The sequence below is a fragment of the Puntigrus tetrazona genome, chromosome 19, assembly GCF_018831695.1.
Source record: "Puntigrus tetrazona isolate hp1 chromosome 19, ASM1883169v1, whole genome shotgun sequence".
NCBI lineage: Eukaryota > Metazoa > Chordata > Actinopteri > Cypriniformes > Cyprinidae > Puntigrus > Puntigrus tetrazona.
Window position 1 is genome coordinate 14,657,847 of NC_056717.1, and position 23,724 is coordinate 14,681,570.

Sequence of the window (23,724 nt, forward strand, 5' to 3'; positions counted from 1 at the left end):
GAAAGAAAGCTAACAAAGGCTAAAGCTAACATAACATAAGAATACACTGACCTCAGCTTTGTGTAAAGTAGGTTTTTGAAACTAGATGCCTGCTTGTGTGATACTATTTGGTCCTGTTTTTGTTACTATTTTGGTTCATTAATTCAGATTAGCAACTATTTTTATTGCTAAGAGTCTAGTAGTGTATCTGTCAGGCTATGCAGGCAGCTTTGAAGCTGGATCCAACAGTATGCAGGTGCTATGTGGTCTCTGTGCTATAGGTAAGGAGTGAATGGAATGGTAACCTTTAAGGTATTTAGGGAAAGTGGATATATATATACCTGAAGGTAATAGAGTAAAGAGGATATGCTTAACATAATTGTTTAAATCTATTTGAGAAGCATCATCTGTGGATTTGGAAGTGTTATTTGTTGTTAAAGTCTGTGTTGACAGATGTACTTTTAATAGTGTGTGCCCTATACTGAGAGATGTCCTGACCGGAAAAGAATGGCTTGAACTTAAAAAAAAAAGAAAAAGAAAAAAAAAGCAGTTTCCCAAAAAGTCATGTCATCATTTAATCATATTGTCTTTTAAGAGCTGTATGATTTTCAGAGGAACACAAAATTTGTTATTTATAGTAAAACTGATACAATGAAGGTTAATAGTGACCAAGCCAAAAAAATACTATATTTTTAGTTCAACAGCTTAACTTTTAGTCTGCTCCCTAGCTATATCATATTGTTTTACAGGGCTCAAAATATAGGCACAAAAACTAATATAATGTTTTTTAGTCTTTTGCCTTTTTAAAATCTCGACAGACCTTTATCCCCACCCACTTATATAAGCAAGAAATATAAGCAAGAAAGAAGCATGAACCTTCTTTTACGTAGCAAAGAAGGAAATTTGTATGGGTTTGAACCACATGAGAACCAATAAAGCACATTTAAAACTTGAATACTGTGTTTTGGTTAAAAATCATTGCCAATTGTTATAATCAAGCTTTAGGATCCTCAGATTATTTCCAAATGTCGTTATGGCATTATTTTAGTATAATTTAAAAAACACAAAGTATTATTTAGATGATCTTTTATTGATACATTTTCAGTTTTTATTATAATTATAGTATTATTAGTATTTTATATAGTATTATAATAGTTTTAGTAATTTTTTATGTGCTTTTGTCAACTTTATTAGTCAGTTTTATTTAATTTTATTTCAACTTGAAATGTTAGTTGAAGTTAACAAAAACAGTCCTCATTAATAAAGTACTTAACCCAACCTGAATCACTGTACAACTTTTTAGCACATTAAATAAAATGAATCTGACATGTTCATTCAGTTAGACACGTATACACTAAATGTGCCCACAGAGTGCCTGTTCTGGCACATCTAATTCCCATGAAGTACTTGAGCTTCACTTCACAGGCTCAAATGCCAGAGAGATGTGTGACATTTTAACAGCCGTCTGTGAGCCAAATACGCTGCCCTATGTCACGGCTCTCACTGACACAGTGAACGGATTGGATGCTGATTCTACTTGTTACTATGCCTTTGCATCTCAGGCCATTAGCTGGCTGGGGTCCTCAGTTGTCTCTAGGGTATGTGTTTTATAAGCTTGTTAACCACACTGCATAACAAAAAATGAGGCAGAAGAATGATAAAAGTTTGATTTCATGATATAAACCAGAGCTGGAACCAATATGTCTTTCATTAAAGCACTTACGCTACAGAATTTAAAGGGTTCTACTTCAAGACTGACAATTTCCAACATTTCCGCACTGTTTTTTCATGAAAAACTTTCATTAAAAATCTTTCAGTGCGACACTGGTCTGTTTTATTAATTGCTTTGCCCAAATCCCCTTGCACACACAGCAGATTTATACATGTCATCCTACTGTAAGGCTCACATTTATTCTCATCCTGATATTAAATATCTCAGAGATGAATCACTGTCAGGGTCTCATTTAGCATTTGGCCACCAAGGACAGAGAAGGTGACGGCAGATACGGGTGGACAGGATTTCTCTCGATGTCTGCTTTATTAAATGATGCACAGTGATTTGAGACCTGAGAGCTTCCTGTATGAAAAGCAAAAGTTGTCTGTGGTTTGCATCCACTAAGAGAGACTGTGGGAGTCCTGTATAGACCTACAGATACTTGGTGTTCAGCCCATTCTGGTAGACTCCTCACAGGATGTGAAAGTCCACAAAGACCTCATTACTACTTGCTCAAAGCTTTATGCAGTTCTTTTGCCAAAAGGAAAGCATGAGGTGGTCCTATACGCAGCAGTTAGCTGTGTACATAGACACAGACAGTGTTTAGACTGGAACCTACTGTCTGCACACTTCACAAAGTCTTAATTCACAATGGGACAAGAGTGTATGTAGAGCGTAACGTTGTAGTAGCTCTTTAAGTAGTTTATTTGAATGTTTTAAAAAGAATGATTCATGTTGTTTGGTTCTATTCTTTGCTGATGTAAACAGAAATACTATGTTAAGAGTGAAAAGCATTTATCACGATCAGTAAAAAAATTACAGTTTTTAAGTGGATCAAAATGACTCTTATTAATCAAATCAATGATTAATATTTGATTCATATTTTGATTAAAATGATATTTCAGGTATGTCCAGTAACTCTAATTGTAGACCGTTAGGATAGGTTTAGTGTTAGTGAAATAAATAGCCAATATGTTGTATGTTGTGAACCCATCAAAATAAAATGTTAGAAGATATCAAACAAACAGCTTGTTGACATAAAGTTCCTTATTGTTAGTATAATGTCTAAAATGGACCATCAAAATTTATTTGAAGAAAAAAATTCCACAATTCCAAACATGACTCCAAATACAAACCTCAAAACTACACAAATATTGGTCATAGAGCTCAAAACCTGCTAATGTTTCTGCTATGGTCAATCCATATTATTATATATATATATATATATATATATATATATATATATATATATATATATATATATATATATATATCTAATCTTAAATCTGTTCTAGGTAAGACTTCTCATCATTTGGCAACAGACAGCTAAGTACAGTCAATGGAGAAACAGAAATGTTAAGATCATATGTTTCCAGAATATTATTAAAATATTCTCCTTCCCCATTTGTACTAGAATTATTAAACAGCATTTATTGTACTCTAACGCAGTGGTAGTGTCATCTTAAGCATCGTGGCTAAGAACACGAAAAAGCTTGTACAGCTGGAATAGATGGTTAAAAGGCTATTCAGCAGAAGTGAGCTAAAACACAAAGTTTTCTGGCTTACCCCCGCTGAGCATCAGCGCACACTTGCACGTGCAGTTGTCATTGTCCATGTCTTTAGTGCTGAAGTCAGCGCCGTGAATCGCCAGACTGCTCTGTCTGCCCGCCGTCCCGCTGTGGCTCTTCAGGAACAACCTGAGACAGAGGGAGGACAGGGAAGAAGAGAGGGAATAAGAGCACAGAGAAAGGCTTTGTAAACAAGGAGGCCTTAGAAAAGAAAAATTACTGCCAGAAACATCCTTGAGTGATTTATGCAGATTACCTTCACACTCATGACCCATTCTTTACTGTAAGCATCAGTTTTTAATCGTATTGGCCGGGAAACCCCATGCCATTTAATCCAGACAGCAAAACACACGTAGAAACCACACAGAGTGCGTAATTCAACTCCAGCCATCTACACTTGAGGACTTCAACCGCAAAAATTCAAAACCCTCACTTAATGCAGGCTTGGATTCAAATGCTTAATTTTATGCAGCACTGATGCCCAGAGTTTGGTGTTTGAAGGGTCTTTGCATTTTCCCATCTTGCTTCATTTGTGCACCAAAGTTCTGCCCAAAGTCTTAACCTGAGGGTTATTACCCCTCTGACTGTTTTTTTTTTCGTTATCCAAAGTGTCATACTCAAAGCCAAAATACTATACTGCACAGGCATGCCAGCAATGAAAAGAACACCAAATGAAACATGTTCGGCCCCTCAAAATCATTTCATGAAAGTCATCGCCACAAATATGATCAGACAGTAGAGAGTGAGCTTTATAAATCTCTTCTAAGATGAATCTTGGAAAGCAACTTGGAAAATATATTTTTGGTTATGCTTTTAGGGATGTCCAAAGAGGCCAGTGATGCAACAGCAGGCTTTAGAGGCCAAGTGTGTGATTGTCGTTCTTATTGTTGAGTGATTTTTTCTGTATGCAATTTTTAGTTCCCCACACATCATCCATCTCATACACTTTCTTTTAACAAGCTGTCTAATCATTTTAAAGCCACCCAAATCAAATATCGGTTGCAAACTTTCTTCTGTGACATCATGTTCATTAAGATGAAATGTGTTGTTGCGGTCTCTAAACAAAGATAAATGAACTGCTTGTTTGTGGTTTCCGGATACGCTTGATGCCAAACCGACGTATTTTATTCTTCACTGACACTAAAGACTATGTTTTAACAGCCATTTTATAAGACACAAATGCAACTCGTTCAGAATGACTGCATGCTTCATTTACTATACTGTAAGATGTCAAACTGGTCGAGTTTCAGTTTTTATGAGGAAATAAACTTCAAGGATGTCCTCAGAACTTAAACGGCAGGCACAAACATGTTGCTACATAATTTAACTGCACTTTTCAAGTTCACCAGTTCATAATCCTTAGCCAGACACCGTATTTAATAAATCTTTTTATTCATTTAAATGGATTTTTATTTTTAAATTTTTTTTATTAAAAAGAAGACTAGAGAGATTATTTATTCAAATTTGTCCCATCCAAAATACACAAACATTATAAAAATGTGACTAAATAGTATAATATTAAATACTCAATATACATTACATTAACATTTACATTAAAACACTGACACTGGCCAACATAAACGAATATTAACATACATCTTTCAAAATGTAATGTAATAATGTAATAATAATAATAGTAAATAGCCTCTCACTACAGCTGCATTTATTTGAACAAAAACACATTAACAGGAATATTAAATGTGTAAAAGTAAGATGAAATGGCATGGTTGCATCAACAAATGCTATTTGATATCAGTTTTGCATTTGTTAACACTACAGGTTTAGGTTGGATTTGGTTTAGGGCATATTTACAGCATTATTAGAGCATTAACTTTTAGTGATTGTCCCTGGACATCTGAATTCTGAACCATTGCAATATGTAGCTGAAGTAAAACCGCAATACTTGTATAACTATGTTGACATAACACAAATGTGCCAGGGTCGCATATTAAACCTGTGTTTTAGCACCACTCAGACATTTCTCTTTGAAACTGTAGCAAAAAGTGCAGGTACATAAAACGGCACTGCACACAAAGTGCAGAGGTACATATTTTTAGACCAGGTTGGTTTTATTTTGACATGCAGTTTATTCCTGAAATGGCAGAGCTGAATATTCAGCAACCAAGAAGCATTATATGAAAGGTACTAATAAAAACAATAGTCAAACTTAATATTTTTGTATACAGTGAGAATTCAGGATTCTTTGATAAATAAAACATAACAGCTTTTACTTAAAACAAAAATAGTTGGTAAACATATAATGTCCTTACTGTCATGTTTGATCAATTTAAAGCATCTCTATTGAATAAAAGTATTCATTTCTTTACAAAAAATAAAAGAAAATCTTACTGAGCCCAAACCTTTGAACAGTCTATTGATAGATATGAATCAAACAGTGCTTTACAAAACTGTTCCAAAGTTGAAGAACCCTGTTTCAAGTCCCTCTCACATAAAAACCAGGTGAACACAAACACACGCTCATCTCCAAAGGCAAAGTCTTGTGCATTCAGTTACTGTCGTACCACGAATGTCATGTCATGCTATGGCCTTTGTATCAGTTTTGAGCTCAAACATCTGCATAGCCAACACAGGATATTGTTCCTTATCCTCCTTCTCACCAGCCTCAATGAACTATTGCTGAATCAGTCCAAGCCATACTAGGAAAAGCTGTGATGAAAACTGAGAATGGAATGAGATTTATTTGGTGTTTCACAACAGCACCCGAGGGAAGTGTTCTGGTGTCCGGTCATTTTATTTTCCTAATCTGAAATGATGGCAGTTTGGTAATGTTCCTCACCGGATATGTGATGTTTATTCTGAGTAAAAGAGGATGTATGGATGTGTTTTTCCTAGTTGAAATCATGTTCATCAGATGAACATGCTCCAGAACCTAAACTATTATTCTGCGACACAAACTAAAAGGAGGCAGGAAGCTAATACAGAAGAAAAGCAAAAACCTGAGTGCTATAAGTCACACGTGCCATAGGGGTCCCAGAGCGTCAGAGACTGAAAATATAAGCCTTATATATCATTTCCTTTCTGCGGCTGTGGGACATGTCAAAACCCATCTTGGTGTAGTGTGATAAGCGTGAGGCCCACTCCTGAGAAGAACCCACGGTTAGCTCCTGCCGTGTGCCTTTAATCTGTCACATCCCATCTGAAACATGCTACGCTCCTGCAGCGGTAATATTTCTTTAATTCGGTAATGTTGCTGTGGAATTTAAGCTGTCTCTGGAAACATGAAATATTGTATACGGCACCTTAAAGATACTCTAAATGACAGTTACTGCGCCGTTGTGCTGGCCCAAAAACAGCTTAAAATTTCTTTTTTTTATCTAGGAGGTGAAACTGATAATTCACGGTTACTCCTTTTGGACCTCATCTGGATATAACATTGAGCAAATAATGTATAAAAACTGGCTGTCAATAAAGGAGACCTTTGAAATTTGTCTATGCGCCCTTTTGCTGACAGCACTTTGGAAGAACCCTGTGATATTGATAGTATGCACTTTTTATGCTTCAGCCTCCAGGAGTGTGTGTGCCAAGACCTCCATACAAAATTCACACCAGACACAGCTGAGGAGATCTTCGCAAAATCTGTGGATTTAAAACTTGGCTGGACGAAAAGATATTAAATCATGATCATTTCATCTGCTTTCAAAAACAAACATATACTGTAGCACCAATTAAGTCTTTCCAGGCATATCCTGCGGTTTGACGTCACTTGTGTCTGCTGCATATACTCAGTCACTATTGATACCGGATTGTGACATTAGTAACATTTCAGGTATGGTATACTTTACGAAATGAAAGTCACTATTTAAAAGATCAAATTTGACCCTGGATCACAAAACCAGTCATAATGGTTCACTTTTTTGGTTCAAATTTTATTTTATTTTTTTACATTTGGGCCAGTTGAACCATGTTTGGACTAGTCTTAAAAAGTTTTTTTTTTAATTCAGTTATAAAAAAAAGCAGATTGGTCTTATTGGTATTGGAAAAGTAAGACTGATTAACCATTGGCAACTGCTAGTTATGCAACTGGCCCCTGTAAAGCTGAATAAATAAACTTTCCATTGATGAATGGGGTTTGTTAGGATAGGACAATATTTGGCCGAGATACAACTTTTACCTGGTTAAGTGAGAATTTAATCTGAAACTACTACAAAAATATAACAAAAACATACAAAATATTTAATGCTGCAAAAAACAAAGACAACTCAAAACGTGAGAATTAGGTCTTTTACTTATAAATTCCAGTGAGTTCACCCCCTCAGTTATATTGTACCTCATCCTTTCTCCTAAAGCATATTTTACCCACACAAACACGCTCGTGCAAAAAAGATCATAATGGTCATCAGCATATGTTTTGTTCAGGATGCAGGATGCTGGAGTGCTGGTTTCCCCACTGTAGCTTAACCATGAAGACCTACTTGGTGAATCACCTCGCTGTGGGCTCTGCTGGCACAAATCACCCCGGACTGCTTGATTTAAGCAGGTCTTCTCAGCAGGGATATACACACTCTACTCAATCAATATACAAAGCAGCCATGTAAACACAGGCGGAGTCTGGGTGTCTGTCAGTGCTGTGGGCATTGGCGCTGGGTCAGTGGCATTCAGCCCAGGAATATGAACAAGAATGACCCCCCGGCACGACCCCTTCCCAATGGGAAAACAAGGTTGCTGCAGCACTGTCAGGTCCCTCCATAGCTTTCCTTGTGTAGGTTCACCCTAGAAACAAAACACTAGGCTCTCCCCAAATCTCAGCTCACATAACACTCATACAATAATAAAAAAATGGCTGTAAAATGTCCATAATATGGTAAAATCGACATATAATTCATTTTGAATTAGCGCAAGATATCATTTTCCAACTCTTCCTTACATGGCTTATTAAAACAGCCGAATAAAATGCTTCTGCTCAGCTGGAGATTGGCAATGCAATTTACGGTCAGATTCAATACTGTGATGTAGAGCGCTGTTTAGGTGCCAAGCTAACATTAACACAACATTGATCTTTTGAAGCAATTACCCTCAAGATGCATTTAGCCGATTGTTACACTCTACGAAATAAAGGAGCTTCAAAATTCATAAGTTGTGTAAACATGACTGTAATAAGAGCTGGTGTTTATCAGCAGCATCTGCAACGGCACTCTCAAAATTGTCAAGAAATTTTAGACATGACATAAATGGTATAATGGCTATTGCAGTTTTCAGTTTTCTCTCCTTTTCGCCTGACTTCATTTTTCTTTCTCTGGTTATGCAGGTTAAAATACATAATTTTCTCTATTACATGTATTACAAAAATGGAGAAAATTACATAATAGCCAAACTATATAGCACTTATACACGAAGATGCAGCAGTCTGACAGTTTAAACCACTTATCATATATATGTATATATAACGTATGATATTTTCCAATGTTGTCACTGCAGATATATCACAGTCATCACTGTTTTACCGGATTCACCGCAGTTTACATGCACTTCCATTGTAGCTGATGTAAACCAATTATTGTAAAATCCCCTGTAAATCAAATATTGTCCATTGTTCAGCAGTCAAAACTAAATTGCAAAACTGAGACAGTGACCCTGTGGTCCACCCATGTCTAAAGTCAGTGTGGTGTCATGGGCATTGATCATTTTCACAATTGCTGTCATTGTCTGCCTATTCAGTGCTCCTGAAACTAGCCGAAGTTTCCATTGCATAAGCTAAAAAGTCCAGATAGGGCAGAGCTGCGGTCAGTTAGCACCACCGAGGCATATAACATTACTTTGTGATAGCGGTAGATAACTATACTTGAGGTTTGCCAAAAGAATGCACAAGACCTGGAAAAAAAATGTAATTGGAAAGGTTATTTTTTCCATGCCAAAGTCTGATTTTCATCTTGTTTTAGTGTTTACACTAGAATATATCTCAGTCTATACTTGATGTTTTTGCTGAAATATTCTTGACTTAAGTCCATGTTGTAGCACAAAGGTTAAAAATACATACACACAAGAAACACCAACTTAAAATACAACACGTACATACACACACACAAAATATTTTCTGATCATTCAGGTATCTAATAACTAAAACAAGATGAAAATCAGACTTTGGCATGGAAAAATAACCTTTCCAATTACATGCTACATATAACTGCAAAATGTGTCATTTTATTACGGTTTTAAAATGCGGTTTAAAACAAAATAGAAATAGATTTTTACTTTTAATTAATTAAGCATCCTCGGTTGAAGTTGTTTTATTCTGAATTAATAATAAAGGTTGTATTATTAAAACAATTACTATGAAGAATATTATCAGAATAACATATAACAAGTTACTGACGTTGACTAAAGAATAAAAATGATCTCAGTTTAAATGCAACATTAGAGATTTACTATTCAAATTATTAAAGTGTCAAAACTAATATGCATTTGTAATACTGCTGTCTAATAATGCTGAGTGATTTGTTGGATCACACTTCTGACTCCCCTCATACACCCAAAATTATTGCCTCGGACCTTTGCAGAAACTTGGTTATGTTAAGAAAAAAAGGAGATGGTCATTATTTGAAATTTATTGTTCTGGCATGGTATACATTCAGCCAAGTGCTATTTGCTCACTTCAACCTTTACCCTGTATGTAGTTTGGAAATCATTAGTATTGAAAAAAAGTAATAAACTTGACAGTTAGTCCTTTTCATGATTTAGGTTATGGGATTATGCTCCATTATTTCTGTGTGCAATTACTGCTGTTCTAATACCAACTCTTTTGTAAACTAGCTTTAAATTTAAGCGAACGCAAGTGGCTGGCAGTCAGACAAATATGTTCTGACTGGAAAGTCTCTGCGTTGGTTCTGACAAATAGAAATGCTTATGCATCGTAATATGTTAAGTTCTAAATTATCCACTGTAGATTCATGTACACGCTTGTGGAATTTTTAAGTGCTTTTTATGTGCCACAGACTATGTGTGTGTGCATACGTATAGTATAACTGAATTCTGAAATGCTGCTGTTACTTAAAGTTCTTAAAGGGAAATTTCACCCAAACATAAAAAATATTATCAGTTTTGCTGTACCTCATGTCATTCCAGAGCTGTATGAATTTTTTTTTCTTTTGTGGAACACACAGGTTATGTAAAACATGAGGGTGAGTAAATGATGAAATTTCTATAACCTTATATCCTATCTTTTCTATAGACTACAAATGATTAAACTAGCACTAGCGAGCACAATCTACACTGGAATAGCATAAAATGTCTTAAAAAATATTTTGCTGATGCAGCTAGGATTTGAAAAACAAACATACTAGACAGGCCTATCTGCATACTACATCTACATGTAGTGCTTTTTATATACACAAACTAAAAAGGGTGGTCAGGTCGTAATCTGAAGGTCTAATCTGAATTTCCAGAGGTGGCGACCTTTTGCACGCTTTGTGCTGGACCCAAGAAAGAGTTTGTTTCGGCCAGTATTCTCAAGAGGCAGTGTGTGATTACCATAGCATAACCGTTTGAGAGAACAAATCTATTTTTAGAGATGAGAATGCTGATTAGATTCCTGAAACTCTTTACCAGCACAGGCCACTATAGGCCAGCCAAGTGTGCAGGACACCACGGACCACGGCCCTGCTAAGATCCACATATTTTCAAGTCGAGAGCTCGTAAGTGTTCACCTGCCTGTGCAAGAGACACAAGTGCAATGAAGAATCACTGTGTTTGACTTTTGTTTTCGCATTTTAAAATAAGACATATAAGTGGTTAACAAGACTAAAACAAGGGGAAGCGTTTCACGTGACACAACCCTAATTCAACCCCAGATGGAATTAAAACAAATAGCTTGATTCCTCCCCATAGTTTCATCCATAAAAGAATTTAAAGAGCCCGGTGAGAGTAAAACTATGAATGAACACAGCAACTTATCATAACAACACTCTGATCTTACCAGTGATGTTCTCACAAACTAAATATAACATAATTGCTCATATACATGTCATATATAAAAATGTATAACTATAATTGTTTTGTTTCTTTATTTCTTCTACTATTGATTTATTTCTGAAGGGTTATATGACATTGGAGTAATGGCTGCTGTAAATTCAGCTTTGCCATCACTGGAATAAATTGTAATTTAAAATATGTTTCAATAAAAATCAGCTATTTTAAATTTTAATAACATTTCATAATATTATTTTTTTGCTGTATTAAAAAAAACAACAAAAAAAAAAACGCAGCCTTTGTAAGCATAAAATGCTTATTCGAAAAACATTTAAAAATATCACTGAACCCAAAAGTCAGAACGGTTCAGTATATAAAAACCTAAAACAACAGGTCTTTTACATAAACCTTTGTAACTTTCTGAACTTTTTGAATCAGTGATTAACGAGCTGTTGAGCCATATATTTTTTTCCAGCGTAATGCATTAAAATAATGAGCAACCATAACTTTAAAAGGCAGAAAGTACCTGTAATTGTGTTTTTCACTGTCGATGTGGAAACTGTCATACTGAGAGAAGGCCTGGTGTCCGTCCCAGTCGGTCAGCTCCACACGGAGGGCATGCTGCTTCTGATTGGTCAGAATGTGCACAAACTCATTTCCCAGCCAGTGTTCGGCCGACACGCTCCCAAAGCCCTAGAAAAGAGAGTGGACTCTGGGTCAGTTTAAGTATTGACTTGGGTCACGGGAGGCCTTGGATAAGGCAGTGGGAAAGAAAATCCTGTCCAAGATATTTCAAGCCTAATATATTCAGCACAGGGATGGAATTCCGCAATTCATCATTTTCTTGAGATAATAATTACAGATTTTCATAAAATCTTGACACACGAAAGTATCAATAACCAATGGTCCGTTTCTGGGCCTAAATGTTTAATGGCTGCATCATATCTGGAAATACTGAGAAAACACTCTACATTATGACATGGCATTTACAATACCATTATACAGTTTTTTCCAATGAGAAATGCAGAACTGTGTATATAGTATTTGATTAAACATGCAGTGCATGACATGATTTGAGATTAGAAGCAGTATGTTGTCTCGTGTCATTTCTATGGACGCAAACACACATGACCAAAAAAAAAAAAAAAAAATCATTTAACAGTCAAGTTTTGGCTTCCAAAAGATATTTTGGATGAGTTTCCATTTCTGTAATCGATCCATTCAGCTCTAAACAGCTGCAGAAAGGCTTCTGAAACATGTCATAATGCAGTGCAGGTGCTAGCGACAGTAATAATTACGGTACAGCATAACAGAACCATATCCAACTACGAATACAAATCTTTAATGAGCAACATGTGTAATTAGTGTACCTTTCCATGCATTCCACCCTGCTTCTAGCAAATGAGAACATTTCCAATGAGGGCAATGGAAATCATGAATGTTGGATGGATTTTAACATATACGCATACCATCATGTATTATTTTAACCCTGCATGGTACAAATTGTGTTCTGTGTGTAAATAAGAAATGTATATAATTACAAAAGATGTAAAGGCAAATGAGCAACACTGACCCAGTGAGAAACCTTTGAATTAAATAAATACATTTTTGTCTTTATTATTTTATTTTTGGAATTAATGCCTGCATTTGTGTACTTGCAACTGTAATTCTGAAAAGAAAAGTCTTTCCAAAAAGACTTTCTCGCTGCTTTCAAACTATTTGCCTTTTCCATAAAACATATCTGGATTCCTTTTTGTCAGAAAAGAAGAAATACAAATCAAAATTGTGTTATTTATGCACAAATGCTATTGTTTTGTTGGAAAGCGCTTCCAAATAAATCAATAAATGTATATATTGATGTCAGCATCTATAAACATTCGCAGGAGCAAATGCAACACAACCATTTCCCATTACAATAAAGCATTGTCGTATGTAAACATCAACATTTTTATTAAAACTATGTCATGGTGTAGAAGAAATGGTGAAATTTATTAACTGACAAATACGTGGAGAACTTCAGCAGAGATCCCCCCTGTAAGGGGAGTTTTGAAAGGAAAAATCAAAGGTCATATTATTGGATGAGAAACAAGTAAGAAATTAAATATGCCTATATGAGTTTATATGCAAACAAAATAAACCGTGCTACAGGCAAAGCTATGATGATATCACTCATATTGCCTTACAGACTAACTGAAACCTTCTTCTCACTTATTAATTGCTGGCTCTTGGGAGCAGGTGATTGATGAGCAAGAGTAAGAGTGCAGTAAACATGAGTATTTCGTTTTGCCTGTAGCACTCCTGTGAGGGTAAAGAGGCTCCATCCTCCAAAAATCCTTGTAATGTGCCTGAAATCTGATGGCTGTTTTTTCGCAACCTGTATCTGTTTATGTTGTCCAGAAGTGCCAGTTCTCTTCTGATTGGGTTTCCCCTTGGAAGCCTGGCCTTTGTACATGGGATCGTCCCTGAGAAGCTTTCTCGTCACGAAACCGCATCATTCCTTATGTGAGTAATGTAGAGGAAAAACGAAGATCAATTGTTATTTTATACCCTAAAACAGGGAGTTCTCTTGGGTGTGTGGTTTTCTATACAACACAGCAGTGGTGTCTCAACAACTCACTCAGTTGCTATGTATCATTCCAGTAATAGCCATTCAAAGTGGCCTGTCCAAAACCCTTTCTCTTGTAGAGGGGAATGGAGAAAAGTCAGATTAACACTGCCAAAACCTAGGAACAATTGTTTCCATAGTCTAAATATCTGATTCCATTCTGATGAAGAGTTTCTCCCATCTTCCTTTGGGAAACTGATTGGGAAAAGAGAAATAAAAACCTTGATGGTGCTGATAGTGACTGGCTGTAGCGGATACTCAAACAAGGAGAGGTGGAGTTATTCCAATATTTAATTTGATCCAAATCAGAAAAAACAGAACATACAAATAAAAGCTTTGGAGAGAAGTGCACCAACTCTTTCATTAGAGTCAGTACTGATTTTATGTCCCTAAACCTCAAACAGGTCCAGGTCAAAGATGTGGCTTTTTAAAAACATGGCTGTCATTCATTATCATCACCACACCGAATATTAAAACAATAGTTTAAGTTCCAGCCATTTATAGTCTCACAGCCTATTTTATTTAATTGAGCTTCGTGAATGTTGCTATTCCTAACTCAACACACTCCAATAAAGACAAATGTTTTGAACTTTTTGTCCTAGGTTTGATCTTCGGAAAAGGCATATTTGATCTTTGCCATTTGCGGCAAGTCCAACACCGCGTTAATTCTCAGTCTGGATCTCTTCAACAGCTATGCTTCCATCCAAGTTGCGAATTTAATTTAACCTGTGTTTGCTAGCAATCAGTGGAAGATGCCTCATGGCTGGATGTGACGGAATGTCAAAGTTCTGGGAGGTAGTAGCACAACACATTATTTTTTATTTCAGACTTCGGCTCGAGCATTTCAAAACAACATGTTATTTTAAAATAAAACTATTCAAAATAATTTTTTATTAATTTTAAATAAAGCTGCACAAATGTAGTATCACATGAATAAAATTAAACTTAAAATATTTGAAATGGGTAAGGTTGAACTACAAAAAATACTAAAACTACAACTGAAGTAAATGAAAGAAATACTAATAAAATGGCAAAAAAGTAAACAAAGAAACAAGCTATTTTAATACTATTTAATATAAAGCTTAAATCAGATTTCTTCTCTGACAGAATAATTTAGTCACATAACTTTTTTTTTATTTATTGAAAATATGTTGATAACCATATAAAAAAAGTAATATTAGAAGCAATAAATGTAAAAAATCTAAATGTTGTATGTAATTTGTATTTTTTAATTTATGCATCTTTGTGTTTGCCTGTATTTTTAATATCTCAACCCCCCACAAAAAAATCTGTGCATGTAAGCAGAATGTGTAATTGGCTTATATGTAAACTTTCTTCTTAGTCAACAGTAGTGTTACAACAAAGTCTGAAAGTATGATTTAATATTACATTTCAGCCTGTTGTGGCAACAACAAAGTCAGCACCGATTTCCCAGTTTTGCTACGATTTTTGTATTTTACACTGTTTATTTTTATCCAATAAAGAATACCGACTACACGCAAACTATGATTTCTAAGCGCAGGGAGAATCCCATTATCTCATTTGACTCATCTGTTTCCTACTCTATGGGGTGTCATGGTTATCCTTCACTCTTTTGAGTCTAAATCAAAAACAGATGAACCCAGAAGATATATCACCCATATGCGTTGCTTAAATGAGAAAGATGAAGATCATGTCCACCGTTATAGAGCGAGTGAAACAGAGGTTAGTGGGAAGGAATATGGCTACGTACCATTTTATATTCTTTCCATGTTCTTTGAAAGTCCACGCTACCATCTTCACGTCTTTGGATTACGGTCCAGCCTCCGCCCGCAGACTCCATGTTACAGTACACCTGTTTGGAGACAAGGCACATCATACACATGGAAATATACAAGGATGGAAATAGCACAAACCATTTATCTTGACCTTATGAATCAGTATGTCCTTATACGACAACAGATACCCCCATTAGCTTAGTGACTTCTCCAAACAGTGATTAGCGGAGAGGTCGAGTAGCAGGACTAAGATCAAAGCTGTGGCACTCAGGGACACCTGGCTGTAATCTAGCACAGTGGGTCGAAAGTCGTGGCGTCACATCACACGCACCCAGCTGAACACACAGACCAGCCTGGTTGCAATTAATGCAGTATCGGTGGCTGGAGCAGCACCAAAACCACGTATTCAGGGACAGATATGTACGTGTAGCTTTTTTTCACACACGTTTACATTGTAAAAGGTGAAAATATGCACTTCTGCCTCACCTCACTCTTCACTTTCATTGGCGTCTACATGATAGTTTGATGTATTTCTGACTAGCACAAAATGAGTCAATTTATGTTGCTGGTAAACAAACATCCCATCCACCCAGCCCCCACAGACCAAAAAAAGCCTAACTCATGCAGTTTTGGGGGAATATAGGATGAGTAAATTATGACAATTGTGTTTTTTGGGGTGAATATAACCTCTAAATGCTTCCTGGTGAAAAAAGACTGATATGTTCTGACTTTATAATTCGCAATTCTGACTTTATAACTCACAACTGCAACTTTATATCTCACAGTTCTGACTTCATAAATAGCAGTTTTTACTTAGTCAGAATTACGAGTTTGTAAAATGCTGAAAATGCTGAATTTTTTTATTCATTGGCGGAAACGGGCTTCCACAGGAAAACAATGCTAAAAGAAAATAATAATTAAGAATGGATAGAAGCAGGATGTGTAATGGCTTATATGTAAATCGACAGTGGTGTTAAACTAGGCAGATCGACATGCAATGGGATACTACAAATAAAAATTAAATTAAAATAAGTAAATAAATAAATAAAATAAATAAATAATGTTCTATTATAAAATAGAGTTCTTTCACCGTTTGTGATCGAATGCAAGATTTTGGGATCTTCTTGATATTATGCAGGCCTGATTTTTATGTGACTTCTGTATTGTTTTTTCTGTGCCAAAGACAATTTTCTCAGTAGAAGACTTCAAAGTATCTTTGTATCATTTGGGTCGCCACTTTACGCAAAATCTCGATCCTGAAATGTATCTCTTGATATTATATTATTCCAGCACAGCTGATCTGAAAACAGAGTTTCTACCTTTTTAGTCTCCTGTGGGCTAATGTTGATAGTGTAAACCCCGTTCTTCTGGAACCCTGCTTGGTAGAGGTCGGCACAGTCCCGAAACTTCCTCTCCTCATCAGCTTGCTTTGTGCTGTTTGGCACCACTAAATACACAAAGAAAATCATGTTAGAAATAGCAAAAATATAAACGATCAGAGAAATAATAAATGGAGCTGTTTATATTGGTACACGTACATCAGAAAAAGTCTGTGGATCTGCCCTGGTGCGTTGAACAAATAAAACAATTTCCACTCCCTCTCTCGCTCAGCATGACCGAGCCTCGTATTCGGCCAAACAGAACATATCAACACAGCCACTTCCATTTCAACAAGACAGCAATACTGCAGACAAACAGCCTAATGATATTTTAACAAACCTCTCAAATCCTGGCAGGTGACAGCTATTTGTCGAGACCCACTGAGCTGTGCGACAGTTTAATCCTAAATAATTTACATCAACCTCCTTGAATTTAATAAAAGGGGGTTTAAGGTGGAATGTTCTGGAGCTGGACCAGAAGCAGCTCCTTAAAAGGAATCCTGCACGTATATACGTATAGAAGAGGATTATTTATAAATGCATAACTGTGATTGACAACGAGTACACAGTATTTATTTCTTCAGCTTCTGTCAGCAGGCCTACATGGAGGGATGTGTATAAAACTGTCCGCGCTTAATATCTGTTTCATGTTACAAACCCGTTCAAACAGATTAAAATATGTAAGCACAGCAGAAAATGACACTGCTGTACAATATCAGAACTAATAATGTTGAAAAATATTGCACGCTGTGGAATAAATCACATCCTGAGTTAATGGAATAAATAATACACAGAGTCACGGCGAATTCAAAATACCGTATCGGTTTTCATGCAGGATTTTAAATCTGGTTAGAATTATTTTGAAATTACAAAAGACAGTAAGGACTTCCAAGTTCGCTCGCATTATCAACACGATCTTCTCCCAGTGACTGACATATTTCTAAGTGTGAAAGTCTTTTAATCAAAGTGCTGATCTCCGGCTCTTAGAGAGGAGCGCCTCGGCTCTGACAGACCTCTGCAAACCAACAGCTGTGTCTCTTTCCATCTGCAGACAATTACGCCGCCAATATTTTGAAACCAAGCAAGAGTCTGCGGACAAAATACTACAAGCTATAAATTTCAAGTTCCTGTTATAACAAGTGGTTTATATTTACCCACCGTGTCCTAGTTATATAGATGGAAATTCCTTCCGATTCCCCTCTACTTTTTTTTTTCTTTCACTGCTAACGACAGCATCTCAGTTTTCACACTATTGTTGTTTCTGTTGGGACTATTTAAGAAGAGGAGATGTCACTGCTAAGAGAGATGTGTCAGGGGTGTTTAGGCAGAACTTTGATCCCTGTAGCGGGATGGAGGGCTTGGGCGGGCAACCCTTCATTCAGGGATATTATTCCTGCCTCTTCGGTAAAGGATTGAGTGTCGGTGACAAGGATCTCCCGCTGTGACAGGTTGACAGAGGGGAACTTCGCACTGCGGCGTCTAACACAACAAAAACCCAGCTGTGTCAGACAACGGCAATTTACCACTTATAGCCAGGAGCTGAAAATGGCAGGACGAGAGCAACGGCGACAGACAAGTTCAACCCAAGCAAAGACAAAACGCAAATGTTAATAAAAGAAAAAAAAAAGCTTAATTCTCATTACTGAACCACAGGTAGTTGACATATTAGTGTGTCCCAAAAAACATTGAAGACAAACCTCTCTCATGCTGTTAGTTTCTGAGGAACTACATTGGCAGAAGAATAATGTTTTTTATTTATACCACTACTTTTTATTTGATTTGTTTTATTTTGTGAAACCTTAAAATGAACAGCTACGTAAGTACTACTGGGGGGCACTTAGCTGTTATACATTCACTCTAAACCACGGCTTCTTGGAGCGTATTGCATTTATAAAATGTGTACCTTGAACGAAATGTACAGTATGTTACTAGTATGTGAATACAAATATAAATAAAATAATGTACATTATTATGTCGATTATCACAAAGTCATATAAAAATTATTATGATTAATCCAAGTTGTTGTTGAGAGTTTAAATAGATTTTTAAATGCATAGGCTTTCTAACTAACGGCTAACTACTTGGATTTTTTGCAAAACATGGACTTCTGACCACGTCTGCATGCCCCAGAACAACTTTACATGTAAATCTTAGCTAAACTATGGTAAATTGAGCTATTAAACAGCTTGTGTCCTGGCTCATAAAATTATAATCACATTATTTATTTACATTTGAATTCTTGGTGGTTCAGCTGGGACTTTTGTTTGGAACAAGTTGATGCGAAAAGAACATCCAAGTAGAGTGATTTTATAAATCAGGATTCTCCACACGCCTGCAGATACAAAATAAAGTTTCAAATAAGCAAGAACTCAAAATCCCAGTGCGGTGCGCTGGCGAAATCAAAACTCAAACTACTGCACTGCATCTTTATATAAACAACTGAGACGATAAAGTCTGATTCCTTCAATTGGACCGAAAGACCGTGAGAATGATGACCACCAGCTGAGCGAGCAGAATTGAAATAATGAGTATTTTTAAAAACATTTCCTAAGCCATAAACCATTTTAATCATAATGTGTGCCTAAACCCCAAAATCATATTCTGACATATTACCTTTTTTACAGTATATTTTCATGAGTCATAGCCTGTGCCTAGAGAACTTAATTTGGAAACAGAAAATAATATTTTGTTCTTCTCATCAAAAAAAAAAAAAGAAACGAAAAAAGATCGATTCCAGTGAGTAAATAATAATTAGCAAACAGGGATTTATTACAGCCATCCAAAATGCAATTTAATGAGTTTTTCATAATAACCCTTAATAATGCTTCAAATAATATTGTTTTTACAAATAACAGCGTTGCATTTATGAACTCTCTGTAATCAAAGATGCTGTGCAATGTTTTAAATCATCACATCTCTTTTTTTGACATAGTTCTTACAGTGAAATATTTTTCAGTATAGTTCAAATATTTAGGTACATGAAGGTTAAGCACATTAATGCCAGTCACATCTGAACAAAAAAAGCAGCATGATAAACAGGTCTTTGTCTCATTTTTCCCAAAAAAGGGAGTTTAGAGCTTTCCTAGAACTTTGTTTTGCAAGTTTATTTGAGTCATGATTTCAGACAGGCAATCTAAGAGACCTACGGTGCCTTCCTTGCCACCTATTTGGACGGGCCGTCCCACAGGAGTCATTAAGTTTGACAAATTCCGCCAGAGGTCAGGAAAATGACCTCTACGGCACACTGGAGCTGGACAATGCAACAAAGGGCTATTTAACATCTCCATTTATCATAATTTGTTTAGTAACGTGCACAATTATGCTTGCTTGTTGAAATCACCAAGAAATCATGTTATGGGTCCCATCTTACCATTACGCCAAACCACACTGAACCTAAACTGTATTTTATACGCTCAATTGACCCACTAAATGAACCCAATTGGGAAGTTTTATTTAGGTTTCAAGCCCAGGCACAGATCAAAACCAAGCTGGATTCAAAAATGGTCTCATTTAGCGTGATTGGCTGATGTACAAATAGGAGCGTCTAAATCCAAGAAGTTGTAGGGTGTGCTGATATTTTTTTTCCTGTGTGTGTTCTGTTACTGAGGTACTTGAATATTTACTGTCAGATCGTGAAAATAAATAAGCATTTATTTTAGAATATAAATTTGTAAGTGTGGGACCTGGGATTGCTCCAAAGCTATGACTACATGTTCAACAAACAATTCAACTAGAACAGGGCGGTAGATGTTAACCATAGTAACACAAACACACAAGTTTGGGGTCGGTAAGATTTTTTTTCATGTTTCATGTTTTTTTTGTTTTTTTTTTTTAGCAAGGATGAATAAAATGAAAAGGATGAATTTTATATATAGTGACAGCAAAGATATTTACAATGTTAAAAAAACAAATACATTACGCAGTACGTCTGTTCTCAGCATAATAATAGGAAATCAGCAGCAAATCAGCTTATTAGAATGATTCCAGAAAAATTATGTGAGACTGAAGACTGAAGTAATAATGCTGAAAATTCAGCTTTTACATCAAATGAATAAAATAAACTTATATATTAAAATATATTAAAAAGAAAATACTTATTTTTAATTGTAATGACTGCTTTGAATATTTGTTCAAATATTTCAATACAAATACCCTTCATGTTGTTCTAAACTAAAATTATAAAAATTATAAAATAGTAAAAAAATCCCCAACTGTAAAGCGGTGACCTAGACATATCATTCAGAAGCTTAAATGAGAGCTTAGCTCTCGTTTAACATAAATAACTTTTGCATTTATGTTACGTAAAATAACATACAATAAGGTTGGAATCTTGTCTCGCCTGTGGTCACCATTCACTATACAATGAAGACAAAATGAAGCTTGCATGAATTAAATCTTATACTGTAAATAACTACTTTTGTATTCTAATGAATCATGAGTAAGATCAAGTTTGTTAATCAGAATGTTTGCTATTAACCACGGTCTTATACTGTATACAAAATAATGTTTTATGACAAATAAAATGGCAAAACTTCTGTCATTTTAAGGGCCACTCAAAACTCAAAACAAAAAAGGAAGTACAGTTGCCTCTGGTGCCCTCCCACCAAGATGGAAGCTCAGGAGCTTGAAGGTAAAGACATTGAATGTAAATTTTCTGTGACCACAGCGATGTGGGGCAGACGTCGAATAGACATGGGGCCAAGAGGCCACACTTGGGGTGCAGAGGGCAAAAAAAGAGGGTAATGAGTTCACTACACTGACTCCTGCTGGTCTGAAGGCAACCACGAGGTTTAGTGTGAAATCACCAATCCCAGATCGCTGTGCTGGGGCTACGCTAGGACTGGCCTGTAACTCAATCATGGGCTGTTTGACATTTCAGTCAACTGTTAACCACAGGCAGTGTGCTGAAGCGTGATAAGCAGCATCCGTTGAGGTTCACAGCGCAGTCTCACTAAACGTGACGTTTAACAAGAAAACAACACATTTCACACCTACCAGGAAGGAGCTCTTCTCATTGATAGCATACTGTGTAAAAATGTCCTGTTCTGCCTGCTACAGTTTTCGTTTTCTATCACTTCCTGTTAGACATTTGTTTTAGGAATGTCACGCACCATTTTTTTAGGGGGTTGGGGGATGCCGGTGGTGGTCCTGGCCTGCTTGGTGATTCAGGTGAGGGTGGCCAAAATGATTAAAACACTAGTATTTTCACCAGTTAAAATGGTCTATCTTTTGCTGGAGTGTGTCAGTAGGAAATAAGCCAGTGAGACAGTGCTCCACACAGAAATCTGTTCTGATTCTCTGGAACGACACGAAAAAAACTGAAACCAACCAAATACAGAAGAACTGTGATCCACAAGAGACCTACCTGCACTGAAGGCTAAAGCTGCTTTAAACACAAAGGATGGTCACACCAAATGTTGATTTAATTTAGTTAATAAAAGTTAGCTGATAAGAAAAAGTAACGTAGGTCTTGAAATATTTAGCATACGTTGCCACAGTTCTTCTGGATTAGTCTTTCACTATGTTCACTGGATTAATACAATTAATGGTAAAATAAATGTTTGGAAATGTAATCTGATATTTCTTACACACTATAGCAAAAGATAGAACTGACTGAAATTTTTATCTAGTGAAAATACTTTAATTTGATAGTCCACTTTAGACATTCTACCAACAATAACTAACTTTGCAACTACGTCAACTAGCAGTCATTAGAGTATTAATACACTGTCTGGTTAATGTCTTCTAACATTTTATTATGATGGCTCCACAACATACAATATACTGACTATGAGAAACTTTGCAAGTCAAGGGGTGAGAACCGAAAGGGCGTAAGTGTCATTCTGGGTGAAATGGAGATATACATATCAAATGAAATCTCTTGATGAGCTCTTTCTACTGTCAAAACTATACTGTCAGCCATGAGTGTACAAATTTTTGTTATAACCAGTTAAAATCCGTTCACACAAACTCTCAAATACATAAAAAAAATTAAATACAAATATTTCTAATAACAATATGAACAACTTGTGGTATATGGAAGTCCACAGCTTGAAAATGATTTTATTAATGAAATTATTAATGCAAAAAATTTGATCTGCACTTACATGCTGTGCCTCCATCCTTGGCACAGAGGCTGAGGAGGTTGCGCACGGTATCTATTAGATCCTGCTGTTGTCTCTGCAGGGCAGTGCTGTTTCCTGTGGCTCGACTCAGCTGAGACTCCAGCTCCCGGATCACTGAGCTCTGCCTGCTCACCAGCGCCTGTAGACTGCTCTTCTCCTCCCGCAGGGCCTCCAACTCCTCTCTGTGCCTGTCCTCCATCTCCTGCATTTTTTCCTCCAGAAACCTGAGGGAAAAAATTGAGGGAAAGCAATAGTAGAGAAAAACAAGGAAAGGATGGTTAAAAGTAAAAATGATGGGAAATGTAACAACCTAAGGCAAGTTCCTTGAAGTAATACTCATAAATTTGGGTCACAGCATGTTGTAATAAAATGTATGTCATTATATCATAGATTCAGCCAAAATATCATTGTTACAGCAATCATTGTAACAACTATAAAACCCTTAAATGAATTTGGCATCTCCTTCAAAGTCAAGTCATTTTTATGTTTTTTTTTGACTGTGGTGGTCAGTTTTTGGCAGAAATTGGTTTCCATGGTAAAACATAGTCAAAGTTTACAGAAAACAGTATTAAAGTGTCATATCAGTGATAGTTTTATTCAAACTTGTATTATTACATATTGCTTTTTTAACGTTACAATGAAGTACTGTTTCGTCATATCTACAGTTTTACCAT

General features: G+C 36.1%; 1 protein-coding gene across 1 annotated transcript in view; it reads right to left on the bottom strand.

Moving 5' to 3' along the window:
• The window catches only part of angpt1 (angiopoietin 1), a 48,273-nt gene that overhangs the window by 2,571 nt on the left and 21,978 nt on the right, over window positions 1-23,724 (bottom strand). Inside the window, exons 4-8 of the mRNA XM_043218115.1 lie at window positions 23,033-23,274; window positions 16,866-16,993; window positions 15,522-15,623; window positions 11,711-11,877; window positions 3,260-3,390 (exon numbers count right to left, since the gene is read on the bottom strand). Of these exons, the coding sequence (XP_043074050.1) occupies window positions 3,260-3,390; window positions 11,711-11,877; window positions 15,522-15,623; window positions 16,866-16,993; window positions 23,033-23,274 (770 nt within the window). The remainder of the gene's footprint in view (window positions 1-3,259; window positions 3,391-11,710; window positions 11,878-15,521; window positions 15,624-16,865; window positions 16,994-23,032; window positions 23,275-23,724) is intronic.